This window comes from Anas acuta, chromosome 1 (assembly GCF_963932015.1).
Source record: "Anas acuta chromosome 1, bAnaAcu1.1, whole genome shotgun sequence".
Taxonomy (NCBI): domain Eukaryota; kingdom Metazoa; phylum Chordata; class Aves; order Anseriformes; family Anatidae; genus Anas; species Anas acuta.
This window is the reverse complement of record NC_088979.1, coordinates 173,986,982-174,004,566: the sequence shown is the minus strand read 5'-3', so window position 1 is coordinate 174,004,566 and position 17,585 is coordinate 173,986,982. Positions and strand designations below refer to the sequence as shown.

The 17,585-nt window shown below is 41.8% G+C and overlaps 1 protein-coding gene across 2 annotated transcripts in view; it reads right to left on the bottom strand.

The window, feature by feature from the left end:
• Nucleotides 1–17,040, bottom strand: part of GXYLT1 (glucoside xylosyltransferase 1) — a 31,883-nt gene extending 14,843 nt beyond the window's left edge. Inside the window, exons 1-2 of one of the 2 annotated variants that reach the window (XM_068669405.1) lie at nt 16,746–17,040; nt 9,016–9,108 (exon numbers count right to left, since the gene is read on the bottom strand). In XM_068669405.1, coding sequence (XP_068525506.1) covers nt 9,016–9,108; nt 16,746–16,912 — 260 coding nt within the window. In that variant the 5' untranslated portion in view covers nt 16,913–17,040. The remainder of the gene's footprint in view (nt 1–9,015; nt 9,109–16,745) is intronic. The other variant, XM_068669406.1, reaches the window with a different exon arrangement.
• Between the last annotated feature and the right edge of the window lie 545 nt (nt 17,041–17,585).

Below are 17,585 nucleotides of genomic sequence, written 5' to 3'. Positions count from 1 at the left end.
AAGGTATGTTTTAAAGCTATCATTTTAACACAACAGACTAAAATTATCATCAGGTAAACACTAGTGTTTGCTTGGTAGCGAACACTGTGGGCATATTAAAGCTAAAACTGTTCCTTTGTGTTTTTTTATTTATTTCATATACTTAACTATTAAGAAAAGCTTTCAAGTGTTTTATACACGTCAGCTCAAAGCCAACCTTTAAAACAATATTCTACACTTGAGCTATTCACATGCAGCTAAGGGAGGAGATGGCCTAACAGAACTAAGAGCATCTGGAGATTTAAAATTACAGCTTTCCAAGTTACGAAAACACACAATTCTTTGAAGGTGGAAAAGACTTTCCCAAACTAGTAACAGCAGAGAAATGCTTGGCAAACATACCACCCATTCATAGAAATTTGCCATAGATGCAATCCAAAATATGAATTAAGAGATCTGATTTTTAGCACAATCTCTACCTAATTTACACAACTAAAATGTATCAGAAACCATATATTTTTCCTTTAAATTAACAAGAGATACAATGCCAACATGCTTTTTTTTCAGGCATGGAAGATTAACACACATTATTTAGAGTTCTTTGAAGCAAAATACTAGCAATGGCATCATAGTAAAACTGCTGAAGTTTGGTACCATAAGTAACAGTTATTTATTTGAAATACTTCAAATGTACTAAAAGAAATCCAGCAACTCAAGGATGTAAGATTGATGAAACCTTGATTAGATCATTAAGTCAGTCTTAAGGTTTGAGGTGTTACTAAAATCACATGGATGAGAGACCTTATTGGTTAGATCCAGATCCAAAACTGGGCATCTAAATGAAGATACTGGCTTATAAAATTGTGTCCAATCTCTCATTAAAGCTATTGGAGATCTGGTGAGCAGGCAACAAACCCTAGACAGCAATTCATTTTACTTCAAAATAAATAGCTAGGGCTTGATTCAATTGTTTTACATAGGTATAGTGCCATTTAATATGCTCTAGAATATCCCACCTGACCTCCAGGTGCCAGCCCAAAAGGACAGGCTATTTCAAAGATCATGTTTTATTGGTCCTATGCAGGTATCTGGGACAGCCTAGCACTTTGCTATTAACACCAGACCTTTACTTCTTAGCCACTTACTGGCTAGCTACCTGGGTCACACTCTGCTGTTAAAACTGAAAGAGCAGCTTAAGACCTACTTGACACAGATACACAAATGCAGACATCTATATTCAGCAGATTTAATCCACAGACTGAAGAAGCCCTGCAGCAAAACCTCAGAAATAGTTTAATTTAACAGAAAAAATGTATAAAATATAACTTTAAATGTCAGTCATGCCCATTCAAACTCGTATACCTAAAGCTAATTTAAACCTTTCACTACGTACTAAGCAGCTGATGCAAAGCAAGCTGAATGTGATGAGAGTAGCTGAAATCCACAAATAAACACACTGCTGTAGTCTGAACAAGCTGCAAGCACCAGATTAGCCTCATCACTAATCCACCAAAAAGGGAATTACAGTAATTAAGCCCTGCAGCCACAAGAGCCTGCATTGATATTGCAAGGTCGTGTGATAAATAATGGCACCAACTACACACACTGCACAGCTGAAAGCCGAGTCCTGAACCACTTGTAGCACGTGGCTTTCTATCAATGAGGTGTGATGAACATCATGCCAAAGCAGCTCTAAAACACACTGAGATGCAAAGACAATTATTGCTACATCTAGTGACATCTGCAAATAAAAGAACACTTCAAGCCACACAGAAAGAACTTGTTATAGTGCTTTCACACTCACTTTGCCCATATCTAATCTGTTTTGTGTGTACGGCTTCGTGAGTTCAATTTTCTTCAATCTCTGCTTAAAAATATTTTTTTGAAAAGGCAAAAACCTAGAAAAAAAAAGATAAAAAATTGAACTTCCATTTGCACGCTATGGGGAACAGCTGGACTGAGATCTGTAAGGGCCCAGTGCAAAGCTGTATCTCCAAAGCAGATGGAGCAAGAAGCCATTTCAAAGAGCAGGCCATCATGCTCCGTGGAGATCATCAACTAAGAAGGGGATGAGACATAGCAGGTGTCAGACACGTTACAGCAGAAGTTATAAAACTCCAGAACTGTGGTTCTCACTCCAAACTCCATGAAGAGACAACCTCTAGCGATTAGAAGCTGCATTTGACTTCCCTGCACACACACCACTGGCAGTCACAACCTCCTTTTCTTTTTTCTTCTTCACCCTGGGCACCACTAACTCCTTATACCTCATTTCTAATCCTCCACTGCCTGCACCTTTAGTCACTTTTTCCCCCTCCTCCTGCAGTCACATAAACTTTATGCTGTTCAGCAGCATTTAGCAGCCCGAGCCCTTCAGTCTCACCTTCACCATTAGTATAACCCACCAGCAGAGCCACTTATCAGTGCCGTGACTCGTCTCATTCCCTTCTTCAATATTACGTGTACACAATTTTAATCCTTCCCCTAATTCCTTTCAAAACCTTCTGCCTTCACTTGCTCCTTTTTCTCTACTTCTCCTTCCTGGCTTTTCCAGCCCCCGTAACCCTCTTCCCCTTCTTCTCTCCATCACTCTCTGCTACAGTCAGTGAGGTAATTACCTCACCAGAAGGCAGAAAAAGCAAAACCTTGTTCATTTAGACAGCAACTCCTCACCACCATGGGTTGAGTGTTGGCTAATGACACCAGCTTCTTCAGGCAGTACAGATTTTGCAGCAGTGCAGTAGCTGAGCTGCCCAAGAGCAAAATAAATTTACTTTAGAAGAACTGTAACTTGTCTGGACCTGAGCAAGTTTTCAGAGAGACTGGAAACCTCAGAGCAGAACTTGTTACTGAACTTCAAAAAAAAAAAAAAAAAAAAAAAAAAAAAAAAAAGGTTCTGAAAGTGTTTGACACTTCCAAAAAAACAGTTTCTGAATTTTGAGATTTTTTTTTCTTACTTTAAAAAAAAAACAACATTCAGAGGCACCACGTGAAACAAAAATACAAATGCAGATTTTCATATGCATATTGCTAATTACCAGTAGCCGGATGTTTTGGTGTGGGAAAACTTAGTGGAGAAGCTGGAAAAAACAACAGAGTATTTTAGCAAGGCTTTCTGATAGACTAACAAGAAAAATTTGAGAGTTCCAGCTTGTGAAGAAAAAAGTCTCACAAAATTGATGTGGGAGTCCTGGCTTGTGTGTGTGTGGAGCTCTGGTAATTGAAATGGAAGAGCAAAGAATGCACCTGTAGTCCAACAGAGGATACTGAGCAGAAAGCAATGACAGGATTTGGGTGTTTAGGGACAAATAAGAGTATCCTCAGACAACAAGTTCCAATTACATGTCAGTGTCAGGAAAAATAAAAGGAAATAAATCACCTGAGAGCACCACACATACTCGAATGAGTTTAGAAGATATGAAGAAAAAACAATCCACTTAAACATTATGAGCAAAACCACGCACTTTGAAACACGCTGCTTAGCAGCAGCAAAAGCACGGGTGCAAGGCGTGCCCTGCCGTACCTCTGTGTTGGAGTGCAGACCTACATCCTGTACTGATGAATTCTGCTGTGGCATCAGCAACCTAGAAGGAACGTAGCTGGTTATGCTCAATGAATCTCCTACAACAAGATTTTCCAGAGCCCATCTGTCAAGATGCTGCCTCTAATTTAAAGAGGTTTAACATGACAGACTGTATATTAAATGAGCGTTTCTAGGTCAATTAAAATTACAAAGTAATAGTTTGCTGGTAAGCTGCAGAGGAATGTGTTGACTGGTAGTACTCTTCTCAAATCCTCAGTGCCTCTCAGCTGAACTTCTTGGGAAAAAAAAGTGTATCTTATTTTTCTCCACCACTCTTACTTTTTTCGCACATACAAATATAGTGGCACTGGATTACAAAAAGTCGTTAGGGAAGTCATAGGAAGTCATTTGTGTCAAAAAAAAAAAAAAGGCAAAAAAAAACACTGGTGCATAAGAACTCCTTTTACCATCCACTGATCTGCTGCTAAGAACATGCCTAGGGATTATCAGGAAGCTCCCAGAACAACTTCGCTGGCTGTCAGCTGTCCTCCCTGACTCCTCTAACATGGCTGGGGAAGCCAAGGAAGGAAAGGTTAGCATCCAGGTACTGAGAATACAGAGTGATATGAATAGCTGAAGCAGTAAGTCAGCTCTGTAGCTGTTGTCCTTTCAGATTTTATTTTGACTCATCAGGGAGGATAATTAAAAATATTTATCATTTTCTGAGAAAAGGGCAATCAACTTGCACTAGTTTTCACGTACAAGCACCACTGCATTACACAATGCTAATATTAGACTGTAAGATTTTTTTTGTAGGTTACAAGTGAACATTCTTGTAGAATGTTCTTGTACAATGTGTAGAATGCAAAAATAACAAGAGTTATTCTACCTCAAAACAAGTTTTGCCTATGTTTTTTCTCTGGGAGAGTGTTTCTTTGATTGTTTTCCCATATGCTCTGCAACACACACATCATGCCGGCAACATTCGGCTCCCTAAACAAGGTGGCTTCATTAAGTCTCAGTCCTTCCTCAACATCACTAACCTAACTTTCCATTTGGTTGTTCAATCAAGGATTAGATTGCTAGGTTCAGCTGTGTTGAAAGTCTCTTACTCTTGCAAAAAAAAAAAAAAAAAAGAATCCTATTGCAAACATGTTTTCTTTTTTGGTATAAAAAGCTAGCCACATTATCACTGCAAATATTTTCCCCATACAAGTCTTCTGGCAATTGGCATGTAAAATACAAATCAAATTGGACAGAAAACGCAGGACAAATTTCCATATAACCAACCTGTATTATTTCAAATCTGGCACCACAGTATGTCTCAAAAGAACAAATGGTAGATACAATATGGATGGCTTACTTATCACATCCTCTTTTCTTGTCATGCTTTGTGCTTGATCTAAATCAATTGAACATTACAGAGCGTGACCCAGCAGCCTTTACTCACCAGAAAAAGAAAAGCAAATAGGCAGAGTGAGAAGGCAGCAAAGCCTGCACTGATCAAAATGCAACTGTGAAATCATTCCCACATTTACAGAAAGTATGATCAAGGAAATTATCTGGATTTGAAAGTGATGAAAACTCTAGTTTTTACTGAGCTTAACTTTCTACCACAGAACTGAATTAAAAATAAGCCCTAATCAAAGCTTATTTTGTGTAAGTACGCTAATGATACCACTGCATATGATGTCTAAATGTCATCTACAATTACAAACTCAATTAGTAGATTAGGTATGAAGTTACAATTAGCCATTTAAAAATCTACTAGGGAAGTTGAAAGTCCCATCCTCCAACGAGCTAGATATTTTCAGGACTTTCACATTTCATTTTAATTTATCCACATCCCCAGGACCTCGATGCACTCAAGAAATGTGGAATGCCTTTTTAATTAGGCAATGCAAGTGAAAACCCACTTAGAAGCAACATCCAACAACTGAAAGCAGACAGACCAGATAACCACAGTAATGACCTCCAAGATTTTCTTCTTACTCAGTCTACTGCACAGATGAGCGGCCACACCTGCCAGGTCACACTGGGCACCGTAAGAGGTGCACCAAAAAGGATATGAATCATCTAGGTCATGCAAAACCTGAGCCTCATTTCATCTTTATCAGCATTGTTTAAATTTCAGATAAAATCTAACCATTATATGTTTAAAAAATAGTAATAATAATTGACCTTATCCTTCTATCAAATTAAAAGCTAACAAGAAATATTCTGTACATAAGATGTTCTGTCTGAATAGCGTTGTTAATCACAAAGTTGATACAAAACACGGGTGCAGAATGGCTCAAAAATCCTTCCCACAGACTCCCATGGGCAATAGATTGTAGACTAACTTAAAGAGACAAGATCTGGAAAAAACATTATTAGAATCACCAACTGCTCAGAGCTCACTGATTGCAAGTGAGGTTGAATTAGCTATACCATGAGTCAGACTGAAGTGTCTATGAACACCTCTCCTACGAACTTCCAGATCTCTACGGGTCTCCAACATTTCTGTTGTACAAACCTGAATCTTACAAATCCATGCATTAAACATATACAGTTCCTCATGTGAAAATGATGTAGCGATCTGCATTTCAAAAAATGTCTATGCCAAGTTCTCTCTCATGGATAAATGCATCACCTGCAGTTCCAACATTCAGAAGAAGAAAAAAAAAAGCTGCTAACAGTTTCAAGTTATAAACACAGAAAAAAAAAGATTTTCAAAAGAAAGATTTAAAAATGTAGAGGATAAAGAACAACCTTCAATGTTTGAATAACTTGACTGATAAAGGACAAAGAGATACTCCATCTCATTGAGATAAAATTTATGAATATACTATTAGCAAAGAAACTCTGGCTATGTGGTCTGCTCCTCTGGACAAACTCATTTGAGTCTGTTTATTGAAACAGCAGGAATAGAACACCAGAAGCTTTATTCACAAACTGATTTATGATTTGGATAAATACTGTTCTCTTTTTATGGATTTAATCAAACCAAACAGAATACTCAAGATAAGCATTGGTGAGGTTAAATGACCAGACTATGCCATTTCTATTAAAAACATACTCATTGGAACTCCCATTACTTTGTTGCCAAGTCTGCAGGCAGTGGAGTTAGCTATCCTAAGATTTCAATAAGATACATAACTATTAGGTTTTTCTCATATCCCAGTCTCTCCTTTATTTTGCACATCACTACAACAGTTGCACTTAATGACACCACAAAGGTTCAGTGAACTGAGGATCAAATTATAACAGGTAGAAGTTATAAAGGTAAAAGTTTCAGTCCTTTATTGCAAAACACATGCAACTCAGTCACAATGTTGCCTCTTCACAGAAAGGTTTAAGATTTATCTTCTTGAAGAGTTAATCCTGAAGTGGCTTTACACATGATATCAGGAAACGAGAATGCTAGGTTTCATTCGCTGCGATTAATAAACTTGCATGGAATTAAGTTTACTCCTCTTCCTCCAAAATCTGCCTGCAAACTTGAGAATGACTCAACATCACTTGAGAAGCATAAAATGGTACCAACGGCCTGAATTCTTCAACTTATCAGTGCACCTAGCACAATGCACCAATTTTCTTTGAGAGAAAAGCAAAATTACAGCTCATATCTGAAGCTGAAACCAAACAGCAACTCTCTTCTGTTATTCCAGCACACGCAAGGAAATGAGGCTTATGCAGCAGGCAGAATGCTGAGACACTGAAATTGCTTGCTGCCATCCAAAGAGGGAGCACTTTCTCCTTTCTTCCATCTTCCCCACTCTTCTTGCACAAACCCAAATTCTGGCACTCATGCAGCTCTCTGAAACTAACTGAACTCATTAAGCATAACAAGAATTAAAGTCCAAGGGAGGGAGGTGGACCCCTCTGAAGTTAGGACAGGTCCCTAAGGAAGTAAAGAAGCACTAGAGCCAGCACAACATTTACAGGACAGCTGAGGCTGCTCCAACCCCTGCCCAAGCAGGGACCACCCAGAGCCCAGTGCCCAGGACCACATCCAGGTGGCTTTGGAAGATCTCCAAGGATGGAAGCTCCTCAACCTCTTTGGGCAGCTGCAGCATCCTCAATAGACAAGAATGTGTTATAGCTGAATGTACGTGCGAAGGAGCTGCATGGTGTTTTCTCCACGGCTGGTTCCAAGTTCCCACTACTTACCTTGAGCCCGGCATGAAATCTGGAAGGGAAGTTTTCTGCTGATTTAACACCTTCCATTGTATTGTGGAGAGTTTGGGGACATCCTCACAGGCAACGGGGTCAAAAGACAATATCACCCTCTTCCCTTTCAGCACTGCACAACTGCAACACTGGCTCACATGTCCATGAATGAACAAAGCTTACAATCTCATCCTGTCTCTCTGAAAAAGGACAGACTAAGCTCCTAACACCCCCCACCACAACAGCACTGGCACTCTGTCTACCCCCCACATCACTAAACTTTATGATGTTAAACTCCCAAAAGTTAACCTTAAGGGAAAAGGATGTGAACCAAGTCCATTCAGACAGATAAATAAACCAAAGAGAAACGCAGGTGAATCCCTCTGTCAGAGGAGGGTGACACACTGGCTACTAAGGGCAGGGAGAAAGACTCAGCAGTCCCAATTTAACTGGGTACTTCACTAACAGTCTAAAAATCAATGTAAGCCATACCTTCAAGTCACTTCTTGGCAACTGATAAGTTTATAAAGCACTGAAAGCACACAGGCAAAGAGGAATCGGGGACAGATCTAAAATCTTTCCCATGATTATCATTTTCAGTAACATTTTAAGTTTTATGAAGCTAAAACTTCACAAAATGGATGATCATTTGAATTTTAGATATAAGAAAAAATAACTTTAAAGCTTAGTTATATACTGAGGAGAACTATACAGGTCAGAGAAGATACCTTGAGTAGATTAAGGCTTCCTCCAGTTCTTTACAAGTTACTTTCATAACCTGACAGCCTAAAGCACGTGAACCACCACATCAAAGCATTTAAACTTCTTATTAAAGGTAAAACTTTAAGGACACAGTATATGCTTTAATGTACTGTATCTTAAAATGCATTCTGCAGTAGTCATTTCAGTGGTTTGGGTTGAAGTACCCTCCCCGTATTCTATATAATATGGAATTTTAATAAAAACCCCAGGACTTAACAACTAAGCTTACCTGTCATGATTACAAGTCACATCATGGGTATTACTGTGCTACAAGTTTTATTTATCAAAAAAATCATCGGTAACTTTTCAAACTATATTCAGATTGACTTTTTAGCAATAATAACAAATATTTATTTATTTAAGCAATACAACTGAAAATAATATTCTTTGTAATAACACTTCTTGAATCTACAATGTCTCAAAACATAGAACAAAAAGAAAGCCTATCTAAAGGCAACCATAATATAAGCATGTGAAATATATGAGAAGCAATCAAAAGATTTTGTTTTGTCACCTTGTTAAATAGCCCAAACTGCTGTTATATTAGCTGCACCTGTCTGTAACCAAACAATAAAGTACTATTTAATAACAGATCCTACCTAAAAGCAGCTTCCCAAAAGCAGTTCATTCCACAAACATCAGAGGGCAGCATCCAATAGGAATTCCAGAAAGATACAGACAAATTCTTACACCTAACAGGATAAGACAAAAATAACCTACATGAATGTTACTGAATTTATGGCAAAGTTAAATGGATTACTTTGTAGCTCAAACATAACTTGAATAGGTAATTACTTGACAAAAGACTCCCTTTGTAATGGAGCCTGGATAACACAAAAGAGGAGGTGTCAACCAGGAGGGGTTCTTTTAAGGAAGAGCAGTCCCAATCCTTTCACCTTTCCTCTCCATGTATTTTTAGAGAGAAACAAAGGGGCAGGAATTTGTTAAGGTTGTTCTACCTCCTCTGCTTAGTGCAAGTCCAAGGCAACACAAAGCTGCGAGGAACTCCCTCGGCTTTGCAGTACCTTTGTCTAACCTAAGCAGAGGAGTACAACCTTTCAATACCAAACTTATATTGCCCATTTAAACACAATCCCTATTCACCCATGACTATTTAGAGCACACCTGCAAAACTCATTTAAAACTGGACTTTCAGCACCAATTCATTCCATTACTTCATAACAAAAGGTTACTACAAAACAGAAGTAATCTCCACATCCGACAAGTTTTCTTTCTCCATACTAATGACAAAACTAATAATTTGTTGACTTGTGCTACGCTAACAACTAAAAAATAAGGTTTGCTAGACCACCACTAAATTTTATTAAACAGCAATATGGGAAATATCTTCAAAGAGCATTAGAAGCACATGGTTCAAAGTTTCCGTCGAGGGAATCAACGTCAAGATTTAAAATCTTAAATGAGCATGGGGAATACTGCAAAGCAAGAGGTATGCACTGTTGAGGGAATTCCTATGCTTCATCTTTATGCCCTGGTGACATGATGCCAATGGTGTTTATCCTTGCCTGAAAATCAGTATCTGTGGATCAAAAATGTGCAAGAAGGAAAACCACACAAAAAAATGATGATGGAAAGATTAAAGGATACAGCTCAAAACCGTACTGGAAGTTTGTTTTGCAAGATTTAAATCAATCAGCACCATCTCAGCAGGGCAACCTGACAACTGCAAAGGCCAATTCTTTGTGAAAAATCACATTAAATAACTACTATAATATCAAAAATGGCAAGCTGTAGAATTTCTTGACACTTGAAAAAAAAAAACAACCTGATAAACACAAAGTATTACACTATGTGTCATTAATTGTTGGTGGGGCTGAGTTCTTTGGTGGAGATCACAGGAAATCCTCATATCCTGTAGATACATGTGTTTGCAAGAATTAGAGAAATCTAATCCACAAATAAACATCTAGGTACAAAAAAGGGTAACGGACACGGGTAAGTGCATATTTGTATTTCTCTGGGGAAAGTTAATGGTGTAAAACTGCAAGTTGTCGTGCCAGATTCTCTCTTGCCTTAATCTTTGTTACTTTGAAGTTGTTGTTTTTGTTTTTTTTTTAAAAAAAAAAAAAAAGGAAAAGAAGAAGAAAAAAAACAACTTCAAGGCACATCAAGACCTTGTGCTTATCTGAAGAATGATCTTTACAATCTCCAGTACGTTTCTGTACTGTCTCTCATTATTTTGAGGTCAAATTAATAGACTCTAAAAAATTAAAAGACTCTCAAAAAAACAGTCTCTGGTTTGGAAGATTATCATATTATATCATATTATTATTACAGGGGATTCTTCTTCCAGCTGTCACAAGAGCAGTGTTTTTCTCAGCTGCCTCGAGCTACTCTTATCCAGCCTGCTATGGCAAGGGGCAAGCTTGAATTAGTGCCAAAGTGCTTCCTCTGCCACGTTAGGACTTTTCAATATCCCATTTAGCACAATGACAAGCTGACAGCGATGGATTTGATTCATAAACTTCATTTCAAAGAGAAGTGTTACCAAGATGCAGGTGTATGTACTTTGCCTAACGTTAGCCTTTTTCCTGCAAAAGGCCCATCTCCCAGCTGACTCTATGCTATGCTATTCCACATGGCTTTCACACAGAACCGATTAAGAGACTGAATTTGATGGACAGCATTTTCTTACTGCTATTCACAATAAGTTCATTCAAAAAAGACATTCATGAAGATTTTATTTTTTTACTTGAAAGCTAGAATAACACTTGAGAAAAGCTTTGAAGACAAATAAAGTGTCACAAGTGATTCACAAAGCCAAGGAGGTGCGTTTAGTCCAACAAACAGGTTACCTGGGAGAACACCAGTCGGGCAGGAACAGCCACCTCCAGCATTAGGATATTTTGCTCCGCCTGATATGGGTTGTGTGGTTGAAGGCTAATCTCCATAAACACAGAGGAGAAAAGGAAGGCTGGAGGAAACCCAGCAACCCAAGCAGCCCTGCCCCAGCTCCTCCCAGCCGTGAGGCAGGAGGCACTGGGCCCGGCTCTCCGCCTCACCCCATGGCTGAGGAGAGGGGGCTGCAGGCAGGGGGCCTGCTGGGGAAGGGCATTTGGGGCAATGGACTTTTAGGTTTACCTTAAATCTAAAGGAATAACCTTTAGGTTTCGGGGAATAACCAAAGACAGGGAAAAGAGTCAGGGGTTTAAGCCAGGCCCAAAAGTCTCAGTGTCTGAGGGGTGGCCACTGGGGGGACCACAGGGTCCCAGTCAGCCAGCAGAGGGGCCTGGTGAGTTTCGGGTTGGCTGGCATTAGGGCCACAGGTCCAACTGGACCAGCTCTGCGAAAGAAACATTTGCATGAAGCAACCGGGAGACCAGGCAATCCGGCTGCCAGAAGGACTGAGTGCCTAAGGGTGGTTAGTGGAGGGATCCACAGATCCCCATCAGTGCCTGGCTGTGTGTATTTAGGGAGCCGGAGTACCAGCAACCACACCGGGGCTGCAAGCCTGCTGGTTTGCAGGACCAGCCTGCCCAGCAGCTGGCTCCTGCCTCTCTGAGCCTAAGGCCAGTTACTGCCCGGCCCCACGCTGTGTACATTTACATGCTTCTCACTAAGAGGCTTCCACCCTGATTAGCCAGAGGAGGGAACAGGATCAGGCCACCTGTGCTGTCTGTGGTTGTGCAAGAGCTGTTTTCTCTGTGTTGCTGTCTGTGGCCAGCCCTATGCGTATGCATGGAGTGTGGGTGTGGGCGCCTGTCGGGAATTCATGCTCAGCTTTGCTGCGGGGCTGGACACAGGGGCACGGAGCTGACACCGTCAGACTGCCAGCTTGGACAACAACTGATACCAACCACTGCCAAAAATTTAAAAAAAAAAAAATACAAAAAGAAATACATTGGTAGCATAGATAAGCATTCTCAAAAGTCTGTTTGTCAGCTCAAGGTATCTCTCCCCTAGCCAACTACCTATATCCTCTATCAGGTAATTTAGTTTCAACACGAAGAGATAGTAAGAAAAATCTAGTTTTATAGATATAGCAAAAATGTATGCATTTTGACCTGATTTGGAGCAATTTTTAATGTATGTGCAAAATACCTAGCAATGCATGACTCACACTGACTGAGGCCCTCTGCTCAGCGAGGCAAGTTCTCACCATGAGGATCTCCCAGCAACCAGTGGTAAAAAAATCCTTTTGTTAAGCTTGCTGGTGGGCTTCCTATTAGCGGAGATCATAGATTTCAAGCATACTTCTGGGTCCAGATGGCATCTCTTACACCACTGTAGCTTCCTAACGATTTAGCAGCATGTCCAAATAAGCAGGGTTGCAGCCAACTAACTTGAGTCACGGCTGCTGCATCCCTCAGTGCTGCACTAAGCTGCAAGCATCGAGTAACCGAGAAAGACTGGCGCAGCAAAACAGGAAGGCTGCAGCTTTATTTCCTTCCTGCTCATACATGAGGGAGTAAAAAGTTAGGAAATAAGAGCCGTTCAGTTCCACTCCCAAACACACTGAGAAGCCCTGGTTCTTCTGAATAGCTTCACCTGAACAATATCCCAAATTTGTTTCCATTTATTTTAATCTGAGAAGTAACAGCTTTATTAGACTGGAGGCAGCAGATCCCAATTTTAATGTTAAAACATCTGACACAGGACAAACTTTACTAGAAGAGTCTTGATCATGCTTCATTAACTAATAACATGTCTATTTAAAACAGCATTTGTTAGTCAACTTAGCTACCTGACACACTCAGCTGATTTTTTTTTTAAATGAAGTTTCAACTTCAAGTTATTCCATGCTTTATCCTTTTAAAAGTTTTGCTCACATTTTGAAACGTTTAGACAGTTCCTAGACCAACCCCTTAACGTACAATAGCTGACAAACACTCTGGTACAACTGCTGGTTACGTTCTGACACAGAGGCAAACAGCTGCCTACAGCACAAGGGAAGAAAGATCTATTACAGCCATCCCACTCTGCTGCCTAAGCTGCTGGGTTATACACTTCTTGCACTTTTCCAGGCACTATAATCCACTTAACTCTCCCTTTGCCAGTCTAGTTAGAGAGCAAGAGAGAGTCAGACAGCAGTTACACGCCACAGAACAGTGTGCCTGGCTGCATGAAAATGCTAAACTAGAGCATAACAAAAAAAATGAGTAATTTTAATAGGGTCAAATTCACTGACCTCACTGAATTCATGGAGCTGACTACAGAACAAACTCTGCTCTCTTTCACAAGCTTGCTGTTAGATTAGCACTCCTTTTGGATCCAAATAGAAAGATGAAGATTATCTGCTTAATTGAAGTGGCAATATTGATAAAATTAACTGAAGACTCACTTCTTATAAGCACAGTTACAGCCTGCTAATTAGCTGATCTGAAAGCATGTGGAGGAGTACTGCCTAGAAAGGATCCTCCACAGACAGCAGATTATAATGTTATTGAATGATACACATGTAAAAAAAAAAAAGTGGATAAATGCACATTTGCTACATTTTTTCCACAGCCACCTTCCTCATCCATAAATCATACTAGCAAAGGAAAAAACAGCTGACTATACACAGCAAATTTTGACTTTGTGTCTTCTGGAGGGAGACACTTAAGCATTCTCTATTTTCAAGTTCAGATCTGTTGTTCATTCAGCTATTATATGTGACTACTTACTATTCATTACTGCTTTTCTCACTGGAATAATCATGAGGACAATCTCGGGATTTAACTAAAATTCTTGAAATGCTCTACAGCTACTTATACTAAGTTTCAAGACACGAGCTTTTAGTTTCCAGTCATCTTGTTCCTCAGGCTACCGTAGCCTTTGAAACAAACAACTCATTACCAAAGTGATTACCCAACAAGCTCCTCTGAATTGTTATGGTTATTGGAGGATCTTGCCTCAACCTGTAATTCTAGTTTCAACATGGTACTTCCCTTTTAATTAAAGATTTTCTACTTAAAAGCATCATCACTGTTGCAAAATTCTTCCAGGTGTGGTATTCTGAAACTTTATTCAAAGCTTGCAGTTTTCAGTTCACATGCTTCTGAAAACTACCAAAAATCTTGGCTTTTCTTCCCCATCACAGAATATGGCCAAGCTCCTTCTGCTCTTATGTCATATACCAAATGAGATTATTTGGGAAAAAGAGTTTCCTTTTCAGCTGAGAGGAAAGAAAAGCACTGCTGAGTGCATAAATGCCTTCAATGGCAGTTGAACTTGCTTTGCTAAACTATATTTTAAAGCTTACAGTGAAAACAGCTGAAGGAGCTCACTGCTGAGAGCTACTATTAATGCACATGAAACACTGAACTTCAGGACGGATGAAAACGTTATCTGAACAGAATTTTCTCTACAGGGTTACCAATCTTTTGCTGCAGTACACAAAAAGCAGGCATAAAACAGCTTTGTAACTATCAGGCTCCAGCTCCACTAGAGAAACAGTAGAAGTATGAAATGTGAAATACACCCACACGTTCATCAAGATGCGTGTATCAATCACACAAGAGCATAACATGATTTAATGCCTGAGAATAACCAAAATAAGCATCTTAAGCATCATTTGGTGTGTCATTCCTTAACTGCCACAGAATACCTTTTTTTTTTTTTTCTATGAACAGTCCCTTAAATGCTTTCCTTAAAAGCCTTTAATGGACGAAGTTCTAAGGGACCCAGCTTTTTTGCATCCAAGTTTTATAAATGGTGTTTGTACAAGCAGCATAAAAACTTCAACAATTTACAACAGGAAGATGTTCATCCTCAGCTTTTACTTTGACAGCAGTTTATAGGTAAAGAACTCCCACAGAGATGTCAAACAGACACTGATTATGCAAAAAGGTTGTCTTCATGAAACTGTATGTGTATGAATCATTTGTGGCACCTTTGGAAGATAACTTTCTCAGTCTGTAAGGCTTTTCCACTCTGCAACACAGTGCAGATTTGTATCTCATCCCACTGTAATGCAGCAAGCACGAAGCTGCTTAAACCTTGCTGGGGTTCTCCTCCACTGGTATTCAAGTTAAAGTAACTTAAACGCTAAGTGTTAGTAAAACTATTTAAAAAACTAATAAGTATAACTTTTAAAATAAAGTTTGTTCTTTTGCTAAGGACCATGATCCACCTAAAAGTAATGTCAACGTTTGCTAATGCAAAATTATTTAATCACCATCTTTTGCCCACCAAAAGCTTTCTTCTTGTTTTGATAAAATATTTAATCTACATAAGTCATACATAGGATTTTTTTCTCACATTTCTATTTATTCTGATTTATTATTCCCATGAAATGTTACATAAAACTTTTTTCTAGCTACCATGTTCCTTAGAACTAGTGCATTTTGACTCCTCACAGACTGTAATCCCAAACAAGAAGCAAGGAACAAACATCCCCACTTTTTTCCACGTCTGCATTCATCTGAACTAAAGCAAAGGCATGGAAAAAAAAAAAAAAGCCAACACATCCTCTCAAGTAGCTACACCAGTCAACAGTTGGGTTTCACATTTCAGCCAACTCCACCCCTAGCAACTCAGAATGCTGTTTCAGGATATTTTAAGACGATTAAGTCAGAGTTTGTCATCCTGCCATCCTCCATAACTCCTTGGCACCAGCGCTGTCACTTTCATAACTGCACGGTGAGCCATTTCAGAGTGCTGAGCTGCCCAAAAATCAGGTGGTTTCGGGCAGGCCAGCACGCCAGGAAAGCTCACCTGTGCAAGCTGTTCTCCCAGCAGAATAAGGGGTGTTAGAGAGGGCAGGAGAGGCAGACACCGAAGTTGCATGGCATGGAAATGGTGGAGATTTACACTGCTGGACCTAGGCTGGGCCACGAAGGCCTGGTCCTGACCTCTCTGCAGCTTCAGCAGCGGGTCCCACCGCAGAGTTGTCGCTGGCACCACCGCTCCGGCAGCCCCAGGCGCACGGGACCACGAAGCCAACCTGACAACGAGCTCGGCCCCGCTGCCCGCCCGAGCACAACACATTAATTCCTGCCACACCACAATAATTTCTGCCACACCAAATCTCTGCCGACGGGAGGCCGGCAGCAGCAGCAGCAGCGCAGCCCAGCCTCGCACCCCTCCAACCGTGCTCGCTTAATGAGTGCCCTCATTAATTATCCCACCGTAAACGTCACCGATTAAAGTTGAAGGTGAGCGCTCAAAGTCACCAGCCCCAGCCCCAGAGCCCAGCAACCCCTCTCCCGAGCGCTTTGCATGGGGGGGAACCAAACCCAAGCGCCCTCCCCCCGCCAGGCCTCGCCCCCCGGGCCCCTTCCCTTTGTCTGCCCGCAGCGGGGCTCGGCCCCTCCAGCCCCGGGACCGGCCCGGGAGCCCCGCGGGGGGAGCCGCCCCCAGCCCCGTCCCCGTCCCCGTCCCGTACCTGCCGGCCCCGCCGCTCCTCCCTGCCGCTGCCGGGTCCCGCTGCCGGCCGCCGGGCTCCTGCTCGAGGGAGAGGGCGAGCTGGCTGAAGCCGTAGAGCAGCGAGCAGACGCCGCAGCCCAGGCACAGCAGCGCCACCCGCCCCAGCCGCCGCATCACCATCATCATCCTCCTCTTCCTCCTCTTCCTCCTCCTCCTCTTCCTCCTCCTCCCGCCGCCACGGCCCCGGCAGCGGCGCCCGGCAGCAGCCGGGGCCCTCCCGGCAGCGCGAGGCCCAACGGGCGCGGCGGCGCCAGCCCCGGCGTGCGAGGGGCGGCCCGGGGGGAGGAGCGGGGCCTCCTGCCCTCCTCCTGCCCTCCCCCTGCCCTCCCCCTGCTCTCCTCCCCTCCCTCCCTGCCCGCCCAGGCCTTCGGGAAGTTGTCCCTGACGAAAAGCCCAGTGAAGAAATGGCCCGGGCAGGTGCCTGGCTTGCCAAGCTGCGAGCACAGTCACACCTCACCTGCATTATGCCACGGAATCGTTAGGGTTGGAAACGAGCTCCCAGATCACCTGGTCCAACCATCGCCCTGCCACCAGTGTCACCCACTGAACTGTGTCCCTAAGCACCACGTCCAGCCTTCCCTTGAACACCCCCAGGGATGGTGAGGCCACCACTTGCCTAAGAGCAAAAGAGGCAGAGGGGCAGTGAAGGCGATGCTTTCCCCACAGCCATCAGTCAGTCAGGGTTTCTGTGGTGTTACCCTCACATTGCACACAGCCACCTTTTGGGACAGCACTGCCCCATGGATACTGCCACGACATGGATGCTGCCACGACACGGCCTCGTGCTCACTGGGCAGCT